At 37.3% G+C, this 21592-nt stretch overlaps 1 protein-coding gene across 6 annotated transcripts in view; it reads right to left on the bottom strand.

Moving 5' to 3' along the window:
* Nucleotides 1-21592, bottom strand: part of VPS13B (vacuolar protein sorting 13 homolog B) — a 418623-nt gene that overhangs the window by 329409 nt on the left and 67622 nt on the right. For all 6 annotated transcript variants that reach the window (XM_048940337.1, XM_048940340.1, XM_048940338.1 and 3 more), the window contains 3 exons: nt 19920-20114; nt 18410-18534; nt 1412-1596 (listed from right to left, as the gene is read on the bottom strand). In XM_048940337.1, the coding sequence (XP_048796294.1) occupies nt 1412-1596; nt 18410-18534; nt 19920-20114 (505 nt within the window). The remainder of the gene's footprint in view (nt 1-1411; nt 1597-18409; nt 18535-19919; nt 20115-21592) is intronic.

The following is a 21592-nucleotide window of genomic DNA, read 5'->3' on the forward strand; positions in this document are numbered from 1 at the left end:
ATTTCTAATAAATGAATTTGCAGAATAGGGTAGTTGTATTACAGTTCTCCAGACTGGAGGACAGAAACCATACTAAATGATAGAACAAGTTACTTCAAAACTGCAAACCCTAAGGCCACCTAATTGATCATATGATGCATTTTCACATCCGTCTGGAGAGTAGATTTTAAACCTACTACCTTCAGAAGTAATGGTACTTGAAAGTAAAACCCCACAATCTCATCCTTTTGTGACTACACGTAAACAAGGAATGAAAAGAATCAATGAGACTTTTCAGAAATTAGAAAAAACTAAACATTTCTTAATAAAAGTCATTATTCACAATTATTCCAAGAGTTGTACAAAAATGTGGGCAATGTCATATCAGTAATGACATCTAAATACAAGAGCCTGTCCCAGTTTTCAAAGATGAAACTTAATCTCTTTATTAGCACCCTCCTGGCTCTGTTTTTAAATCCTTTACTTCTAGTACCAGCAGATAATCTTGGATAAAGTCTTAAAAAACAGTATTTAAATTAATACACCAACATTAATGAAATAGTTTTGTACACAGGACAAGAGAAAGAAGGACAGGAAAAGTAAATCTTTTGTTTTCCTAACTTTAGCCGTAACAAATAAATTCATTCAGGGAAACAAGCGAGAAGTATATGCCAATATTTAACACACTGAGAAAATACCAATACTACAGTGACCACAATTAGCAAAATACCAAATGCAGTCAATCTGAAGAAGCCCCAATTTATTTACGAGCTAGATAATGCAGACCTAGATTCATTAAAACTGTTACACACAGACAGTGAATGCAGGTGATAGTCTCGGCATTTTATCAGTAAGGACAATTTCTTCCTGAAATCCCTGGATATTTTCCAAAGGAATGACAGGTAGCAAATTTCATTATTTATCATCATCACCTCTGAGACTCATATGTCTTTAGCTGTTTCACAACAGAAACGTTTATTTGTGGAACTAAATGAAAAACATATGCAGATCTTTAAAAAAAATCAACTTCTATTCACCACTGATTAATAAAGCCTTTAATAATCCAGTATTTCTTATTTTATCCAACAGCTTCACCTCAAAATGATCTTAAGTTACAACATTATACCATATAAGGTAGAAAGGGTGGATGTTTTAGATGAGGGAATTATGGAAAAATTATCGTATATGGGAAAATTAAATGTATCCAGAATTTGGTGCCAAGGAGTGAAGCTCAGAGGCTTAGCTTACATCCTGGATTCCAAGCATTAGCTATAAATACTCACATACACACAAAAAACATTCTGTATGTTAACTACTTTATGTAAAAACCTGGATTTAAAGGATATAGTTGCATACACATTTGCTAACAGTTCTCCATACCATAATCAAGATATTAATCTGACATACTTGACCAAAAGCATCACATATTTACCTGAAGACTGGAAAACTTCATTCAGTAAAGCTTCATTGATGGCCACAGAACTGACATTTCCAGCAGGATGACACCAGCTCTGATAAATAGTTTGGAGGAGAAGGGTTTGAGCTCTAGTTGCTTGAATTGTCAAATTTGGAAGTTCAAATATGCATTCTGTTAGTGGGACATGAGCTCTCTTGGTCCTGTTTAAAATATTGAGAGAAAAAAAAATCCTTAGTTTGATGCAGAAGAATAACAATTCAAAAGCTGAATTATAAAATAGCAGACTATGAGCAATTAAATCTATAGAGACAATAATGTGACTATTAAAATTTCATCTCAAAAGAGCTTATTCTACTTATACTGAAATTCACTCAAGATAGGAGTTCTGTTAAATACTTTAACTTTACATCATCCTATAAAACATGAGATAAAATAACTATTTTTATTTAATTAACTCCTTGTTTTAAAATACTGAAATAAAAGCACATCAGCAAAATAAAAGGTACTCAAAATCATGCAAATTACTAAAAATATCTGTTCAAAGCTTTATAGGAAATAAGTTTATTTCAAAGCTTACTGTGAATCAGTAAACAAAATATTTCTAGTGATACAAAAACCTATATAGACAATAATCAACCTATATAGACAAAAATTATACAATTAAGTACAAAACAAAAATCCACGATTACCTCCATATTCCATAGTTAGCTGACATACAAGATTCACTAGAAGTTTCCATATAGGTTCTAATATTTTTCAATCCTTTTAAATTTATAACCTAGTAGGAAGCTTCAGGGCACTAGGAGAGCAGGTCAAGCTAAAGGACATTCTTTCTGGAAATAAATTCTTCTGTGACATCATAGCCCAGTACCAACAGGAGGGCTGGTACTTAATAACTACATAACTACATAGAAGTAACTTACATTTTCTTCCTCATACTTACATTATTACCCTTATTATTTATGCAATTATCCTACATTCGAAAACTACAAGGGTTCATAGAATCACAGAACGGCCAGGGTTGGAAGAGATCTCAAGATCATGCATTTCCAACCCCTGTCACATGCAGGGCCGCCAACTTCCACGTTTAATACTAAACCAGGTTGCCCAGGGCCCCATCCAATCTGGCCTTGAACACCTCCAGGGATGGGGCATCCACAACCTCTCCGGGCAGCCGGTTCCAGCACATCACCACTCATAGTAAAGAACTTCCCCCTGACATTCGACCTAAATCCTCCCTCCTTCAACTTAAAACCATTTCCCCTTATCCTGCTGTTATCTACCCTTTCAAAGAATTGATTCTTCTCCTGTTTACAGGCTCCCTTTAGGTATTGAAAGGCTGCAATGAGGTCACCCTGCAGCTTGCTTTCTTCCAGGCTGAACAAACGAAGCTCCCTCAGTCTGTCTTCATAGGGGAGACGCTCTAGTCCCCTGATCATCTTTGGACCCTCTCCAACATCTCCCTGTCTTTCTCATACTGGAGACTCCAGACCTGGACACAGTACTCCAGTTGAGGCCTCAGAAGAGCGAGTAGAAGGGGACAATCACCTCCCTGTCCCTGCTGGCCACCCCTCTTTTGATGGAGCCCAGGATACCATTGGCCTTCTGAGCTGCAAGGGCACACTGCTGGCTCGTGTTAAGTTTTTCATCTATCCAAACCCCCAGGTTCCTCTCCACAGGGCTGTTCTCAAGGACTGCTCCTTCCAGTCTGTATGGATGCCTGGGATTCCTCCGGCCCAAGTGCAAAACCTTGCACTTTGCTGTGTTGAACTTCATTAGGTTCACACACATGGTTCTTCACTTCCACTCTGGGATCCTTTCCTGAAGCACATTTACAACGCTATTATCTTTGTTCTAATAACCTCCTGCTCCAACACTGAGATCTACTCTTTCAATTTGAGCATTACTTTCTCTAGTGTCCCCAAAATATAATATACAACATACAGATGAGCTTATCTGTATTATAGGAGTCTCCTTTTAAATATTCTGGGTGTACTTTTTAGAGTTCTTCAAAGTATATTAGATACAACTTAAGGTACTGGAACATCTCATAAGAGAAAAGGCCAAGAGAGCTGGGCTAGCTCAGCATTGGAGAAGAGGGAGTTCAGGGAGACCTCATCAGTGTCCATAAACACCTGAAGGGAAATTCCAAGAGGGCATGCGAGGGCTCCTTCCAGTGGTGCCCAGTGCCAGGAAAAGGGGCAGTGTGCACCAACTGTAGCACAGGGACTCCCTCTGAGCACCAGGCAGCACTGCTGTGCTGTGCTGGCACAGGTTGCCCAGAGGCTGTGGGGTCTCTTCCTTGGAGATGTTCAGAAGCCACCTGGCCATGGGCCTGGGCCCCCTGCTCTGGGTGTCCCTGCTGGAGCAGGGGTGGGCCTGATGGCACAGAGGGCTCTGCCAGCCTCAGCCATCCTGGGGTTCTGTGTTTATCTCCACCATCAAGTAATTTAGACATTGAAAGCAGGAAAAACATGCCAGGAGAACAGTGATGACGCAATTGTGATCTGTTTGGTTTTGGTGTTTTTGTTCACATTAGTCTTAATATTCCTTATGAACTCACATTTGCCATCTACTCTTTCAGCCCTTCAAAAGAAGTTCTCAATGCATCAAATGCATAATTACACATTTTAAGCCCGTGCTAATCAGACAGACGATGCAACCCACAGACATCAATGTAAAACACTTTAAGAACTGGGAAATGTGTAAAATTGGGGTGTTTGGGTTTTTTTGTTTGTTTTGGTTTGGTTTTTTTTTTGGCAGATAAGACCCGCTTATAAGCAGATCAACCATAAGACCCAGAATTTGTCCAGGTCTCATACCTAACAAGATGGTTATTAATATCAGAATATATGGCTTTTTTTTGGCCTTTTTTTTTTTTTCCTTCGATGGCAAAGTTTGTTAAAACTGTTTGAAATGAACTATCAGTCTTTGAAATTCAGAACTCCCATATTTTGTATCTGCCTTTTAATTTGACAGCCATAAGGATTTTCCTAGAGAACCCAAGCAGATGACACACTGTCTGTGATTACTGCTCACAGTACATGAAAGGAGTACACAATATCCACAGCACACTAGTTAGAAAACAAGAACTACTCAACGAGACTTAATAGGAGACAAAAGCTGAAACGTAAAGTCAAGTAAGTATGTAAAGATGCTGCCCAGTTTAAAAAATAATTTTAAAAAAACTAAAAAGAATCACTTTGATCCAGACAACAGAAGGAAACTTACAACATAATGTACTCTGAAACACTGAGACTGCCCCAGTATAAATGCACTACAGCTTTTTAGTCGCTGAAAGAAAAACTCTGGGCAGCATGAAGAACACAGACAAGTATTACTAAACTCACGGGCTTCAGAGAGCTATGACAATAGCAGCATACAATGCAACAGCAGAACAGATTTCACTTTAAGAGTCTGACTATTAATTTCATAGCTACTGTACTGAGCTATATGAAATATAGAAGTTTCACATAAAATATTCCCTACGGATAACTAGAGTGTAGGAAATTTCTTTTAAACAATATGCAAAATTCTAAGCTTTTTGTACTTTAACAATCCCAGAGGAATGAAGTGCACTGTTCCTTTTCAGATAACTTGGGAGAAATAGGAAGCTGAAGAAAATAAATCCTTTTTTATAGAAAAAAATAAAGGCCATAAAGGTGTGGGGAGGGGAAATGTATTGTACCATGTGTGCAGCAAATGTTACTTAAAGGAAATTTTAACTAGACCTGGCTAGTGATGAAAGTACATGTATAATTCAGGATTTATTATGATAGTTTTGAAACACAAATAATGCATTTAAAAGAACTTAACATACAAGTCTGCTACCAGACTGCACCTGTTAATACAGAAAATCCATCATTAATAAGGTACTGAACTAAATTTAACCATAGTTTATGACTCAAGAGATATATTCAAGCAACGAGTGAAAATACAACTATATATTTTTTTCTCCAGTAAACTAAACCAGCATTTCAATACTCTATCATTAAATTTGTATTAAGCAACTGAGCACAATTTCTTATCAAAACTCGTTGCCATATTAAAACAGTTATGACACATAGTTGGATTCTAAAGCCACTACTTAAAGTGCAGGGTAAAATTGTAACAATAGAAATAACTATTTCTCAAATCTTTACACTCAAGAGTTAAGATGCAGTTCTGAACTTACGTTCATTTAACTGAACAGGTTAAAAAACTAGCAATTCTAACACCCTTCTCCAGGGGAAAATAAATCCTAATGTAACTAGCAGGATAGACTACTCATTAAAGCTAAACTTGGACAAAGTCCAGAATAAATTTAAGGAAATATGAACAAGCAAGTCTTGCTATATAGTGGCATGGAGTGAAAATGAATCTGTCCTAATTAAATGATTTTTAAATACACTTTGGTTGTACTCAGTTTGCTGACAAACTGTAATAAAGACTTGCTGAAATATCTGGATGAATCTGGAATACCATTAAAGAAAATAGTTTTCTTCACTGTTTTTGAACGAAACCATGAATTGGTCCTTATCTGCCATGCACAGACACCAATGTTACCAACGCATGTTAAGTTCACAGGTCTGCTATGAAATATTTTCAGTTTGTAGACTTCAGGAACAGCAACTCATTCCTTTAAAATCAACACCTCCAAATGACTGAAAGAATATAGCGGTGAACAGCTGGCTCCAAAGGTTTATATAAAGTCCCCAATTGCAGAGCTGGAACCTGCAAAATGTTTCCAAAAATTTAATTTTTCTTATTACTCATATCCTGTACGGTAAAAAACTATTAGTTCATTTTTTCCAAAATAACAAAGCCAGTAACCTGCTACTAGAACCCAGCAACTGGGCCTCAAAAGAGCTTGAATGTAATTTAAGCACCTTAAGAATTTCAGTCAGCATTTGTACACCTTTTCTCCTAGGCAAACAGAAAATGGATGTTAGCTTTATATTCAACAGAAACAAAGCTTCACCTACACACGTGTATTAAATCCATGTTTCTACCTATTCTGATCCTTCATATCAAGAAAATGACAATTTTGATCCTTTTACTTAACATCACTGAAGCAACTCCTATTGAAGAAAGCGAACACCACCAAAACTTTGAAGACAGCACTCAGGTAGAAGAAAGGGAAAGGAATTTAACCACTACTGTTTTGAACTACTTATTTTTTAAATGCAAAACTACTATCACTGTTACAAAAAAAAAAAAAAAGCACAAAAAACAGCAATATGATAAAACCACATACACTACCAATACTTTTAATCTTATATTAACCATATATAGTTAATTGTGCAAGAGAACCACATATAATCACCAAATAATTAAACCTACTTTTAAAGACAATTTCAAAAACATCTCCAGAATTCATTCCTTCTAAACTTCTCAGGCTCTACAGGCATCACTAAGGAAGTCAGACCTCTTAGGTCACCTCGTAAGCAGGTGAGACAGCTGCTGTTGCCTTTTGTATCTTATTTGTAGAAAGTACAGCTAGTAGTACAATTCATTACAAGGAAGAAAACAACTACATTGGAAATTTAACTTTTTTAAATGAATAAGCACATTTCTGCAAACTTCAAATACAGCAGTGGAAGGGAACAATACACTTCAAAGCTGACTGTTGTCTATATTTTCTTTGGGGGGGAGGGGCGCTTAGCATCACTTTTGGAATTGAAATTGACAGTGATAAAAAAAACTTTGCCAGTGTTAATTCATATATGAACTTCAGAAAGACAGAGATTTCCTTGAAACAATTATGAAAATAAAAAAAAGCAGGCCAAGTGCAAACTCTTTATCTTCGAAAGTGATCAGAGAATTTGCATTCTCAGTTCTCATTACAGCAAGAATATGAACAGAACAATAAAATTCAGCCCTGTACAGCAAAGCAAAAACAAATAGACTATTACAAGAACAACAACAAAAAAAAATATATTTATTTGATATCAGTAATCATAAGAAGGAAGAAATCTTGCAAAAAAAAAAAAATCATTTTGAAGCAAAGCAGCAAGAATCTGGACATGCATATTAGGAACTCGAAACTTTGGTTATTTTTACTCCATTTTTACATTTTTCTGTTACAGGTGGACATTAAAAGTGATAAGAATAATATTACTTGCTTGTGAAGCAATAAGGAATTGAGTAGCAGTGACCTCAGTGGGATGGTTATTTTGTGATCTGTGAGACACCAGGAGAAAACACTGAAGGCTGCAAGAAAGAACAAAGACCCCTAAAAAAGCTAGGACAGGGTACTTTTAATTTAGCTAGGCTCAAATACAGCTACGTTAAGCATCAGATGAATACTCAAACCTACTGGATTAAACGTTTAAGAGAGAAGGCAAGAAAGCAGTTTACCTCCACTACAAGTTCAGTCATTGGCTAACTACAGGCCTCAAAATGCACAAGATTTTATCTAACTTCATTGACACCACCAAGAAGGGGCTGGGTGTTCAGTCTTATCTATGGACTAAACATGAAGCTTCAACTTTGACAAAGAGCATTTTCTGAATTCCCTAGGATGTCTGAAGGAAAAACAGAAAACAAGGGATAAGAAACTCTCCTCACAGAAAGTGATCAATGACTATTAGGAATTTTTTTTTTTTTTTTTACATTTTATGTATCTATTCTTCCTTTACTTCTCCAAGAAGTCTGCCACTTCTCACTTGAATCAAGGAATTCTATAGTCATTTATGGAAATCAAAGGGATTTTAAAAAGGAGAGGGGATGGAATGAATATGGCATGGTTTAGCTACATTATGTCTAAAGAGATCCAAATATGAAAAATTTGGTACTCATAACTGAGACTGAAAAACCCACATGGAAAAAAAAATAAATGGAAAGACCACCACTTCCTATACGAAACAAGTGGCTTTATGAAGGTGGTACAGAGAGGGTTGTATTAGAGCAGGGCACTTTTACATCAACTACTTGAGCTACACCTGGCCTCTTCTCAGGAAAACTACTCGCCGGTAAAATATTGAAAATATGGACATGGAAATCTGCTAGAACTTAGAGATGCTTTAGCTGGAGATGCAAATAATCAAGACCACCAGATCCACCAAACGAAATCACATAAAGTTTAAAACTATTATCAATAAACCTCTGAACAACAAAGTTACCTAACTGCTAAGAGAAAGAACAAAGTGTTACTTTTTTTGCAGCTTCTGTAAAGCAAGCATCATTGCTTAGATCCTACAATGTAACCAAATCTCAGAACCCGCAGGGGTGGAACAGAGTTTTGGAAACTGCTTTCCCATAAAGTGGTGCACTGTCCAGACACACCACCTCTCCCCCTTCCTCTCCCCTCTTCCTCCCATTTCCCCCTCCACACGCTCCCAGAAACAGCAGCAACAGCCATTAAATCAATCCTCTAAATCTGCCACATAGAGCCATTTGGTTGTCATTAGCAGGTAAAACAGGGAGCCAGGAGGGCTCAGAAACACGTTGGGTGCTCAGTGAGGAAAGCTGCCACAACAGTCGCTTGCAGGACACGATGGCATAAACCAAGAGCTGGACACGAAAACTGCTGCCATATGACAAGGAGACATGCCTAAACTGCTGTTATCAGGAAAGCAAGAACCACAATGGGCAGCCCTGAGAACAGCAAAGACTTCCATCTTCCTTTCATGCTGCCAAAAGTAAAAGCAGTTACTCTCAAAAGAACTGCTCCAATCTGAGGGAAATTCACTCAACCACTCACCTAATAACATAGGCACTTACAGGTATTTTTGTAGTACTGAATTACCAGGAGCACAAATAAGAATATATATATATATTTTTTTTTTAATAGAGATTTCTATTCAATATGATCATTTAAAACTGCATTCATTTATTATTTTTTTTTCCTGAAGTTACTGTCATGTTATCCTCCCTGTTTGCAGGGAAGCTGCAAGAGAAGGGAGCTCAAATACAAATCAGTTATCCCTAATAAATTAATTTCATAATGTACAGGTATTTCATCTTAGTCCATTCCAGCCAGGTAACAATTTTCAAATTTCAACTCAAATCAGTATACAACTGTTGTCTTACTCTTTAGAAATTACAGTACATTTGAACATTACAGATATGTTATTTAATAGAAACAGTTCCAAATACTCCCCAGTTCATGGGCCCTATGTATGGTGAGGACCACCCTATCTGCCAGAGCACAGCTATTCAGAGACGACCCTACCCCACAGAATGAAAGCATCCAAAAAAAAGATTTGAGTCCAAAGCTCTATTTTATGAGGAAGAAGAGTTGCTGCCCCATAAATTTGATTCCTCTCCAAAGCATGCAGATGAGAAGATGTCTCAAAAATGCAGTCACGGAGAACAGAGGCTTTTTCTTTCCATCTGAATACATCTCCTTTGGTTAACCAGTCTTGTAAGCTAGGAACAGTGGCTTGTAAGAGATAACAGAGAAGGAGGAACATAAGGAGAAAGAAGGATTGAAAAGAAAATAGACTCCTTTTGCAGAGCCAGGAAGAGGAAAAACTTTGAGCAGGAGCAGATCTAAAGACTTCTCCGTCTCATGAAAAATTCTATGCAACTCAGCATTCTTGTAATCCTTTCATAAACACTAAGAGAAAATCCCAGAAGACCACAGAGTTATACAAGGAAAGACACAATGCCCATGGATTTATCTTCCCCTCCCACATATCACACTACAAAAGTTTCAGTACTTCACTATTCCTGTAAAAATCTTTTTTCCTTATATCCAGTCTGAATCTGCCCTCGTTTAGTTTGAAACTGTTTCCCCTCATCCCACCACAACAGACTCTACTAAAGAGTCTGTCCCCTTTCTTCTTACAGCCCCCCTTTTAGATACTGTGAAAAGCTGCTAGCAGGTCTCCCCAGGGCCTTCTCTTCTCAATGCAGCCCCAGCTGCCTCAACCTGTTCTTGCAGGGGAAGCCTGACTTCAGTTCTTCTTTGGTTCTTCCTTTTTTGCCCAAAATGCCCTCCAAAATTCTCAAAAAAAAAAAAAAAAAGCCTCAAAAATCAGAAGCTCATGATGCTTGTAATATCAAAAGCTAATGAAAATCAGAAAATGCGTACCAAACATACAGATCAAGTTGAGATACAAACATTAGCATGTGTTCAACACAGTACCTATTCCTCAGTATGTACAGAAAGATTACTTCAGCATACTTTCAAAGGTTTTACTGAACATGCACATAAATAAGCCTTATTGCTTTGACTGAAGATAAATACAGGTTTGTTTTTTTTTTTTAATAATATTTTCGAGTCCACAGTTACTTGGTCACCACTTGTGATGGTTATCAAATTCATTTGAGCTTGTCACATTAACATGCTTACAAAAATAGGTGTATAAAGACTAGAGAGTTTCTGGTACTTCACTCCAGGTGGAAATGAAGGCTATCAATCTGAGGCCAGATCTACAGAGGCAAAGGATATGCTGTGGTATACAATTCCATACTATTTCAACAACATAATTCTGTAGGGAACTATAAGCCTTAATGCTTGTAAAGTAAAACCTATTTTCTTGCAATTACAGAGTTGAACAGCTAAAAAATTTTACAACAATGCTTTTATTCCTATCAATTCCCATGACATTTTCATTTAAAAAGAAAGTTGTAAAGAAAGAAAATGGAAGGGAAAAGAGCAACTGTAACACTAAGGTGCACTTCTTCCAAAACTGATATAACAACCATGACAACAGCTGTGCTCTCTTAATTTCAGGATGCAAGTTTTGAGCAGGCTACATCTCTTTCTAGACAAGTAAACAAGGCCAAGTGCAAGCATCAGTAACAGACTGTGACTGTAAATACCAACTACACTTTCTCAAACAGTGTTTAAGCAATGCTGAAGAGACCAAGCACGCCAAAAGCTCACTTGCAGGATGCTGGTTACTGGCATGTTTTATTTAGTAGTGTAGATGCAATCTCAGGTAACATTTCTCTTCAAGATTCAATGATAGAATTAAAGGACAACAAAAACATAAGGCGCCAATTGCAGGCGAAATTCTGGATAAAGAAAAAATAAACACCGTGTGAAGAATTGCCACCAGTGAATCTCCAGAGGCCGGAGTTTGCACAGGTAAAGACTCAAAGTAAGAATCATTAAATCCTAACCAGTTTTCTACAGTTGGTGGTAATACTAAGAGAAACAGAAAATGCATCTAGCAAAAAAGTTGCATGTCTTTGGGATTCCAATTTTCTTTAGTATTAATTCAAAATGACAGCACTTCAGCATTACAACAAAGTTTTACTTATCTCTTGCCAGTCTCAACTAAAGCAAGAAACAGCTTTGAACATGAAAATCCTACACATTTTAAATGATGTTCCATTTAATTGTCCTTAGCAAATGTCTGCAAATACTGATGGCAGCTCAAACCAGAATAATGCATTCACCATGTGCAACCACTTTCCCTGAGCAGATACTAGTTAATAGGTTTAATTTATTTTCACTGAAGAGCCTTGACGATTAATTAACCTAAGTAATTACACTAGAAACAGTACAGATGACCACCCCTTGCAGTCAACTTTGCTGGTTTTCCTCCTCATGGAGAATACTGAAAAATACAACTGCTTCCAATTTACATTGATTAAAAAGTGAACTTTTAACAGATTCGCTGAATGCTGCCTGCCACATCTGCTGAGAAGCAGTAACATTAGATCTGGATTTAATTAAAAAACCATACTAGAAGTTTCCAACTGAAGTTAATTTGTAATCACAGCAATCAAGCTACAAGTCATGTACACAGAACGCAAAACCCCTCATGGGCAGAAGGTCCTTCCTGGTAACTGACAACTTTTCCTTCCAGAAGGCCACAGCTGAAAGAGCCACGAAACATTCTTGCTGAGCCTTGATATGCATTAATATCAACACAAATTGAAAATATTTTGCACAAGTTCCCTATGCACCTTCATTCTTATATGCAAGCATTGCCTACTTAATTTTTATTATAAAGATATGTTAAACTGTGCTTTCAATGAAAGATCATTCTCACCCTATAGTGGTGTTCACGATTTACTGTGATATACTGACATACCTGCTCCTCCAACAACGATGTACAGCCACAGTGAAAATCACAACCAAAGTAAAGTTTGATTTGGCATTTTGATTCGATGCATTTTCTAGGCAATAGTATAGAAGTAACAATACTGAAGTAACCCAGTATACTCCCTAGACTGATTGTTTACATCTGAGGCAATTATACCTCTTCAGGTACCGAGTCTGTTTTTGTCAGTTCCTGCACAGTCCATATCACTGACATATCTCAACAGTTCAAGTAGGTTTTTACACATGCTAACTCTAACTCCCATTACACTGATGTGGCTGAAACACTCTGCTGTCCCATACACTGATGGCATCTGTTCAAGCATGCAATCTCAGATACGCTCTGTTTCGAAGAATACTTGAATTTTCATCTGGCAGTTATATCCAATTACTGACATAACTAATAGTCACAAGTGAATGCTACAAAATGAGTTTCATGTGTTTTCAACCTGTTTCTGCTTCTGACTCAGGAACCAAGCGTACCCCTCAACTGCCCGTGTGAAACACAATCCACATTCAACTAGAACTGACATTAGTTTTGATTTACTGTGACTAGTCAATAAACCAGGTTGCCAAATTCAAGACTCAAGTGTCAATTTATTGGAGAACTTCCTTGATTTATAATCTAACACCCACACTCTTTGGCTATGTCTGTGTTTCTTGCCAGAGTCCACTTGTCCCACACCAGCGTACCATTGCACTTAACTGCATGACAGCTGCATTTCACAAGCTCACAAATCTACCACCATTTTTAGTTGTAAGCAGCACTACTTCACTGAACTACCCAACTATCCTGAAAACATGTTTCAGTTACAATGGTAACAGAGTTCACCCCGCTCCCCCATTACCTACTTTTAATCCCCACTCTTCAGCACGCAGCATATCCTAAGATGTCCCACTGTTGTGACAGTAGCACCTTGCTAGTAAGGGACACAATTTCCTTGCTAACCAACAACCTCTAATTGTTCAAAAAACTGGATCCTCAAGCACTGTATTGTTTGTGAATCAACATGAATTGGTCTTGTTCTGTGGTATCATCAAAAGCACACAGGATTATCAAGACGACCCAGATGAGCGGGTACACATCTAAACTTCTCCTGACTGGATAGGAGCATGAGTAAAATGATGAATTATGCCAAAGTGTGGCATATCACTACATGATGTTGATTAAGCTAGGAATGTTTAACTTATAAGGGATGATAGAGCAAAACAGAACTAACGCTGCAAAAGTATACAAATATTTTTACACTGTTACTTTTACAATAACTAAGGTTTTAGAGAAATCTTAAAAGTAGTAGTGCAAGATCTTCAGAACCTTCACCTATTTTCTAATGTTAATTTTAAAGTTATAAATGTTAAAAAAAAAAGTTATAAAGTTATAAAAGTTAAGATGTAATTATGTGTACAAATCCATCTGGCATTTACGTGGCCACAAAATTGAAACAAAAGCTAGAAAGTCAGGTAAGAAACCTGAATATGCCACAGGCTGCTGGCAATGCGTGCTTCTCAATATCATTGTATAATAGTTAGCCAAAAGGAGGTTGTGACCTAGCATGCCAATCTAACATACATGTAACAGATTGTAGAGACATGGTAAATATTTACCTTTACAGTTATTTCCCCACTGTAACATGCCCTTTAATGCAATATCTAAACATTCCTTGAACACTTCCAGATAGAATGACTCCACCTTTCCAGACAGCCCATTCCAGCACCTGACCATTCTTTCAGAGAAGAAATTGTTCTTAATATCCAACCTGAATCTCTCCTGGTGCAACTTGAGACTGTTCCCTCTAGTCCTATCAACAATTACACAGAAAAGGCCAACTCCCACCTCACCACAACCTCTTTTCAGGCAATTGTAAAGATCAATGAGGTCACCCCTCAGGCTTCTCTTCTCCAGACTAAACAATCCCACCTTGCTCAGCCACTCCTCATAGGACTTGTGCTCCAGACCTCTTACTAGTTTTGTTGCCCTTCTGTGGGGATGTTCCAGGGCCTCAACATCTCTCTTTTAATGAGGGTCCCAAAACCAAACACAGTACTCGAGATGCAGCCTCACCAGTGCTGAGTACAGAGGGATGATTATTACTTCCTTGCTCCTGCTGGCAACACTATTTCTGATACAAAGCTTTGGCCTTCTTGGCCACCTGGACACACTGCTAGCTCATGTTTGACTCAGCATCAACCAACACCCCAGGTCCACTTCTTCCAAACAGTCTTTCAGCCACTTTGCCCCAAACCTGTAGCATTGCCTGGGGTTGTTGTGGCCAAAGTGCAGGACCTGGCAGTCAGTCCTGTTGAACTTCATCCCACTGGCCTCAGCCCAGCAGCCCAGCCTGAGCAGATCTCCCTGTAGAATTTTCCTACCCCCAGGCAGAGTGACACTTTCTCCCAGCCCAGTGTCATCTGCAGGTTTACTGAGGGTGCATTCAATGCCCTCATCCAGGTCATCAATAAGGATACTAAACCAGACAGGCCCCAATACAGACCGCTGGGGAATACCACTATTTACCAGCTGGATTTAACTCCATTTACCACCACTTTTTGGGCCCAGCCATACAGCCAGTTCTTTACCCAGCGAAGAGTGTACCAGTCTAAGCCACAGACAGCCAGTTTCTCCAGAAGAAAGCTGTGGGGGACAGTGTCAAAGCCTTTGCTGACGCCTAGGTAGACTATGTCAACAGCCCTCATCCACCAGGTGGGTCACTCAGTCCAACCCGACTTTTGTGAACCCATGCTGGCTAGGCCTGATCCGCCTATTCTGTTATCCCACGCATTCCATGTGATCTCATTCAGCATCATCTCAATGATTCCTTTCAGGATGTTCTGGTATCAAGAACATTCAATAACTGCTCTGTATTCTGTGATCATTAAAGCACAGACCACGAAATCCCAGACACTAATTTACACAGCAGTAACTCAACTTGTTCATGAATAGTTCATTCACACTCAAATTTAACATTACCAGACATCACACAAGTCCATGGTGTTCTCTGTAGACAGCAAGCCAGCAGCTATCGCTCTGGTCTCAAAATAAGAAGAAACTCACTATCAAATCTTGAAAATGAACTATTGCACTAATTAACTGAATAGAAAGGATGCAGAGATAGATAACATCATGCTCAATTATGTCCTTATTCCACTAGGTTTCAGAAAAATCAAAAGCTGTGATTCTGTCACAGGTGGAGACAGCAAGCTTTCCCAAAAATTGACAATGGAAGACAACAGTCTAGAGTACATGTCAAAGGAAGGGAGTAAAGATGGGCAAGAAAAGGAAAAAAAAAAAAAAAAAAAAAAAAAATCAATAAAACAAACACACTAATTTCAGGCTCATAAAACATAGATGACAGTTCCAGAATTCCAGATATTGGAAAAAATTAAGATAAGACTTAATCTACACTCTTTAACTCTTCAATATTCTGCATAAGTACAATGAAGTGATATTTTATAAATAATGGAAGGTTCTTAAAACAGAACTGCCTACCCTGAGTTATCTCATCTGTTACCACAGCAATTGTAGCCAAAAGTAAAAAAATATATAACTCCTCTCACGATTTCTGTTTGGCCATAAACATTCTTGTCATCCATTCTGGGCTTTAAACCTTATTCTGCTAATTCTCAGTTGTTTTTAGACATCCTCCTGAAAGCTTTGAAAGCTGCTTTACAGTCTGGCATGCAACACTACATAAAGGAGCTGTAAAATATTGACATTAACATAGTATTTTGCATCTTGTTATACTTGACAGAAATAAAATACCAGATGCTTTTATTTAAACAGAAACATAAGTATACAACAATTTAAAAGATGTCAAAGACTTAGTTAACTAGTAAGTTTAAATCAACTTCATTTACCAGAAGAATGTGTATTAACTGAAATTAAAGAAGACATCAATCTAGTAAGTAAAATGAAACAGCACTTTTGCTACCTTAATGCTAATTTAAAGGAATTTATTGGAAATTTTGTTAAAATATGCTAGTGATGTTTATCAGTTGAAGGTTTCAAAATAAATATTACAACAATATTTAATATATAGTATACTTTGAAATTATTATATTGAAACTAGAAAATAAAGCTATTCTACTGATTTATGTCAGAAATAAAGTTGAGATTTTCACTGCTAACTCAAAACACACTACCTGAGGGATTCCATAACAGTTCATAAAATGTCTTTGTTTTTAAAAGTATGGTCTGTGGTATATATTTTCTACCAAGAAATAGAAGAACACATGTAGCATCAGATGTGTGTACTTTAAGAAACTCTGGAATGTGAAATCTAAAAATCCAAATAAAACAGGTGGCATAATTGGGGGGGGAGGGGAGGGGAGGAGAAAGGAAAATGAATTTAAGTTTAATGACATTACCAGGTTATCCTACCAGACTAATTCTCACTCACTGCATGACTTCAATGAAGCTCTCAGTCCTTGTGCTGATTTCGATTTAGTTCAAGTGCTATTTGATGTATTTCATCTGGAGTTTTATTCACTTCAAACTACACTTCATTTAACCTGGCTGCTGCTGTACTCATTTGTTTTTCTACTTTATTACCCGCAAATTGGTGTTGCTTAGTTTAAATAAATTGTTAGAATAAGTTACTGTTATATATTCTTTTTTTCATGCTGCTAATAAATAAATAACCTTTAGAAAGATATCATGTCCCACAAAATGAGAAAGTTACTATTAAAATTCTTTTAAAATACATCCCTTCTGGTCTCACAAAAATCTCAATAAAATTTGAGTTGCTATTTTTAAGGCAGCACCATTCCCCCCACCCTCAAAACTACTGCTTGTTTTTATTTTTCCATATTATTAGTCTACCAGTTATTAGTCTACCATACTCTATTTTCCAGCTGGGCACACATCATAATACAAGGGTGAGGGGGAGGCAGAGAAAGACAGACAAAGCACATGAAAGGGAATGTGATAACCAGCACGCAGCAGCACATGTGTGAGAGTGCAAGAAACCAACCACAAATGACCAAGAACAGCGACAGCAGGCAAATGCAAAAGAGCACAAATGCACTCATGAGAAAGCACTAAGATTCAAATACCACCAACTTGTAAGATTTTTCAACCATTTTTAAGCTCTAAAATAATCATGTTGCACAACTATCCGTGAGATCTTACAATATACTAAACAAATCCAAATTTGCTTTTAAACAGTAATGTATTTCCACCGTTACCTAAGTATCACAAACCTGAGCTTAATATTAAATATCAGGTCATGTAAGGAAAGGCTGTCAATTCTGCCAGAGTCCTAACATCCTCTAATTAGTAAGTGCTGATTACTGGTTATCCTGGTAGGTTTTTTTAAGCAGTGTGTCACAACAAAACAGCAGTTCATCTGAAACACTTAGTATTGTTTTGGGCTACTGATGGAAAATATGAGAAAGTCAATTAAGCTGCTACCACCTGGTGGTGTTCAGATTATGCTAAAAATGTCTTTTATTTAAGATGGTAACACAGCTTACAAGAGAAAACCTAAGCGTATTTTGTATGCAGAACTAAGAATGAATCCAGTACTCTATTTTTCCCCCCTTTCAAATAATCTAATGAACTTTCACAAACAAATCACAACAAATTAACTACAGAACACAATGTATGAAGTCTTGACACATTATCCTGTTTACCTGTTATTATATGCAGGATTTCTTAGAAGGATTTAGTCATTAAAAGAAAGTATTAGAGGCTGTTATTAAGAAAACTTTGTCATAGCCAAAATGTATTCATTAAACTATTTTCAAGAAAACACAATTATTAAAAATTATACATTGACATTTATGATCATAAGTTCATTTACTACAGAGTTCATCTACTGCACAGCATCTTCTTTCATCCATCTAAACAAGGATCTGAAATTCCGATTAACAGCTATCCTTACAAAGAGACCTATTAACAGTAACAGCCTTCACAGCAGAATATGATAAGAGACAAAGAGACAAAGTCTTTACAGAACTATATGTATATATGAAGCTTGGCATTTTTAAACTATTTATTATAAACATGAGTATGTTACTTAAATGCTCACCAATACTTGGGAAACTTGATCAGTTTGCCATAAAGAGCAGTACTGAAAGAGGGAATAACAGGAACAGGGAAGCTGTACAATCCTCTACTGTCCAAAGAGGTCAATGCTGCTTGAAAACCAAATACCTGAAAACAAATGCAGCTGGTCAAAGTGTATACCATTATGATTAGCTCATTTTCAGATTACTTCCATGTACATAATACATTGTATATTTTATATTATAATTGCATTTTTTAAAGATAATTTTACATATTTCCTTTTTGCCAAAGACCAAGAATTATTCAAAAACACTTAAAATACATTATTCTGTATCTTTTAAGTCTGCAAATTGCATGTTGTCTTCCATTCAAACAACATTTCTCCTTATTGTAACAGCATTAGCTAGAAAAGTGGTATTTAAGGAAATGAGATAATACACTTCTAAGTTTTTTTTCTTGATAAGACAACTTAGAAGTTTTATCTCCATTATTCTCTATGATTTTCTGCCGTTCAGTGTGAAAAAGAGACAGTGTAACTCAAAATTATACTCCACCTCTGGAAAAAGCTGATCAAACAGCTGCTAAAACTCTTGAACAAAAAAAGTCCTGCAACAAAAACCAAATAGGTGACTTGCATATTGCTGTCCCAATCACTTTACATATGACAGGAGTAAACACGTCAGTCAGAGAAACCTTGCCATGTAATTTGGGACAGTGTTTTTCGTGCAGGCAGTAAGAATTTCATTGTTTAAATTTTTATTTAAGATATCAGCACACAAGTGAATGGATAACTGAAAAATGTTAGCAATCAGTAGTAAATATTAACATTTTAGCAGCGTTCAGAAGTCTTTCAGACTGCCTGAGGGGAAAGCTCATCTGAAGAGGATGTGAGACTTACCAGAACAAGTTTTAAGATATTTCAGTTTTCAATTCTATTAAAATCTCAGCAGATGGCAACTGAATAATTTCACAGCTTTTTAGACTTCTCTCAGTCTAGCAATAACTTTTATAATGGATCTTTAACTGAGAACACTCAAACTGCTTTCCTCTTACAATAAAAACATCTGAAATTGTACGGCAGGAGTCTTTGCATACCTCATTGTAAAGGTTTCACTGTAACAACACAATGAAAAAGCAATGTTTCTTCCTAATAACATCACACAAGTTGCTACACGTAATTAATTGTAACTTACATATTTTGCAACTGTTATCTTTAAATTGGAGAAATGTTTCCTCCAATTATTTTAACTCAATACTGCCACAAGAACCTTGGAATTAGTTTGCAATATTATAATTCCAATGGAATTAGAAGCAATGTTGCTTCAGATGAAGTTCTGTGTTAGTGTTATAGAACATCTGGCTCCACTCAGAATTAGCGATCCCAAGTAATAATATTCTGCAAGATGCATTTACTTGGCACATCCTGAAAACGCTGTCTGGAAACTTAATGTTACCATTAAGGATTATCTACACTTGTTTTAACTTTTTCTCAGCATCCCACAATAAGAAACAGAACTCCAGACTTCTTTTACCTTCAGATAGCAGTGTGAATAACAGTAATGAAGAAGGTTATCAGATGGCTGGCTGAGGGCGCTGACTGTATTTACTAGTTGCTCAGCATACATTGGTACAGAGTGTTCCAGGTTAATTTTATCCACCAGAATCCTGACAGAAGGTAAAGGCCGTAAGGGCTGGAAGCTTGTAGCACTCAGCAATCCACTGAAGTTCTATAGAAGGTGAAAAAAACATGCAACTATTACACTTGAGTTGTATTTCTTGTACATTCTTAACGTCTCTTTCTCTCAAACTAGACACACACAAAAAAAAACAAATCCACATGTAATAAAATGTATTCCACAGCCTTATGATAAAATAATACACATTCTTAGGTAATTTCAAAGTAACTTCTTCTGTGGTAGGAGTTTAGAATTCACATATGCAGTAGAATTCTGAATGAAAACATATGAGTACCCAGGTGTTGGCAAGTAGGCAGCTGCAAAGGGGGCCTCTGTGAGGACAGGTCAGTTCTAGCCAACACCACAGCCCCATCACAGGGTGCAGCTGAATCCAGCAAACAAACTGGTGATGCTTCCGTGGAAACGTACTTAAGAAAGGACAAAAAGACCACACAAGCTGAGATGTAGGAGAAAATTAGTGAGAAACAACAGCATAAGCAGCAAGGTCAGCAAAGGAGAAGAGGGAGAAGGTGCTCAAGATGTCAGAATAGAAGTTCCACTACAGTACTTGGAAGAGACATGCCAGAGAAGGTATCATCCACAGAGAAGCCAACATCAAAGCAAATTTTTCTTCAAGGAGTGCAGCCCGTGGATTGGGCTCACAATGGAGCAGGGTGAAAGTGTGAGGAAGCAGGAGCAGCAGAAACGAACTGCTACAAATGAAGCACAACCCCCTTTCGTCAAGGAAGAGATAAGAGGCAGATAAATCAAGAATGAAGCAGTCAAATTGAGGCTGGGAGAAAGGGGGAATGGGAGCTGGTTTCTCACTATCCAGATCCATTTTAAATGGCAATAAACTGATTTTCCCAAAGTTGAGTCATATTGTCCTTGTAATGGCAATGGGTAAGCTACCTTCCCATCCTTATCTGTCCCTTCCTATAGAGGAGGAAGAGTAAGAGATCACTTGTGTGGGCAGCTGGCCAAGGCCAGCCCAACACAAGAATATACAAAGTCAAGATTTTACTCTATAAAATATCTACTTTTTATCACACCAAAGCACTATCATCACACTAAACTCATATTTATCTAACCCTTACACAATCATATATTACATATTTGCAATCATGCCAGATGTCTCAGCAAAAAAAGAAAATGCAATTCCCAAGAATAAGTGCTATTTCTTATATCCACCTATATTTTGTCATAGTATTGATTAAAACAGAGAAATACATCTAGTACAAAACAGACATGGAAAGAACAGAATGAGTTCTCAAAGGGCTACCAAAGACAAAAGGAGAGATAGAGCACATGAGCCCTCTTTTGGGAGAGACCATCATAAGTGGCGCGTTCAGCCTGGAGAAAAGGGAGATCTTGCTACTATATACAGCTATCTGCTGGGAGGGGACAGAAGATGGAGACAGACTTTTGTCTGAGGTGTACCGTGAGAGGAGACGTAACAATGGACACAATGTGAAACAGTTAATTCCAAAGAGGTATGTGCAAAAGCTTTTTGGGCAATCTCCATCCCT

The sequence above is a fragment of the Lagopus muta genome, chromosome 3 (assembly GCF_023343835.1).
Source record: "Lagopus muta isolate bLagMut1 chromosome 3, bLagMut1 primary, whole genome shotgun sequence".
Taxonomy (NCBI): Eukaryota; Metazoa; Chordata; class Aves; order Galliformes; family Phasianidae; genus Lagopus; species Lagopus muta.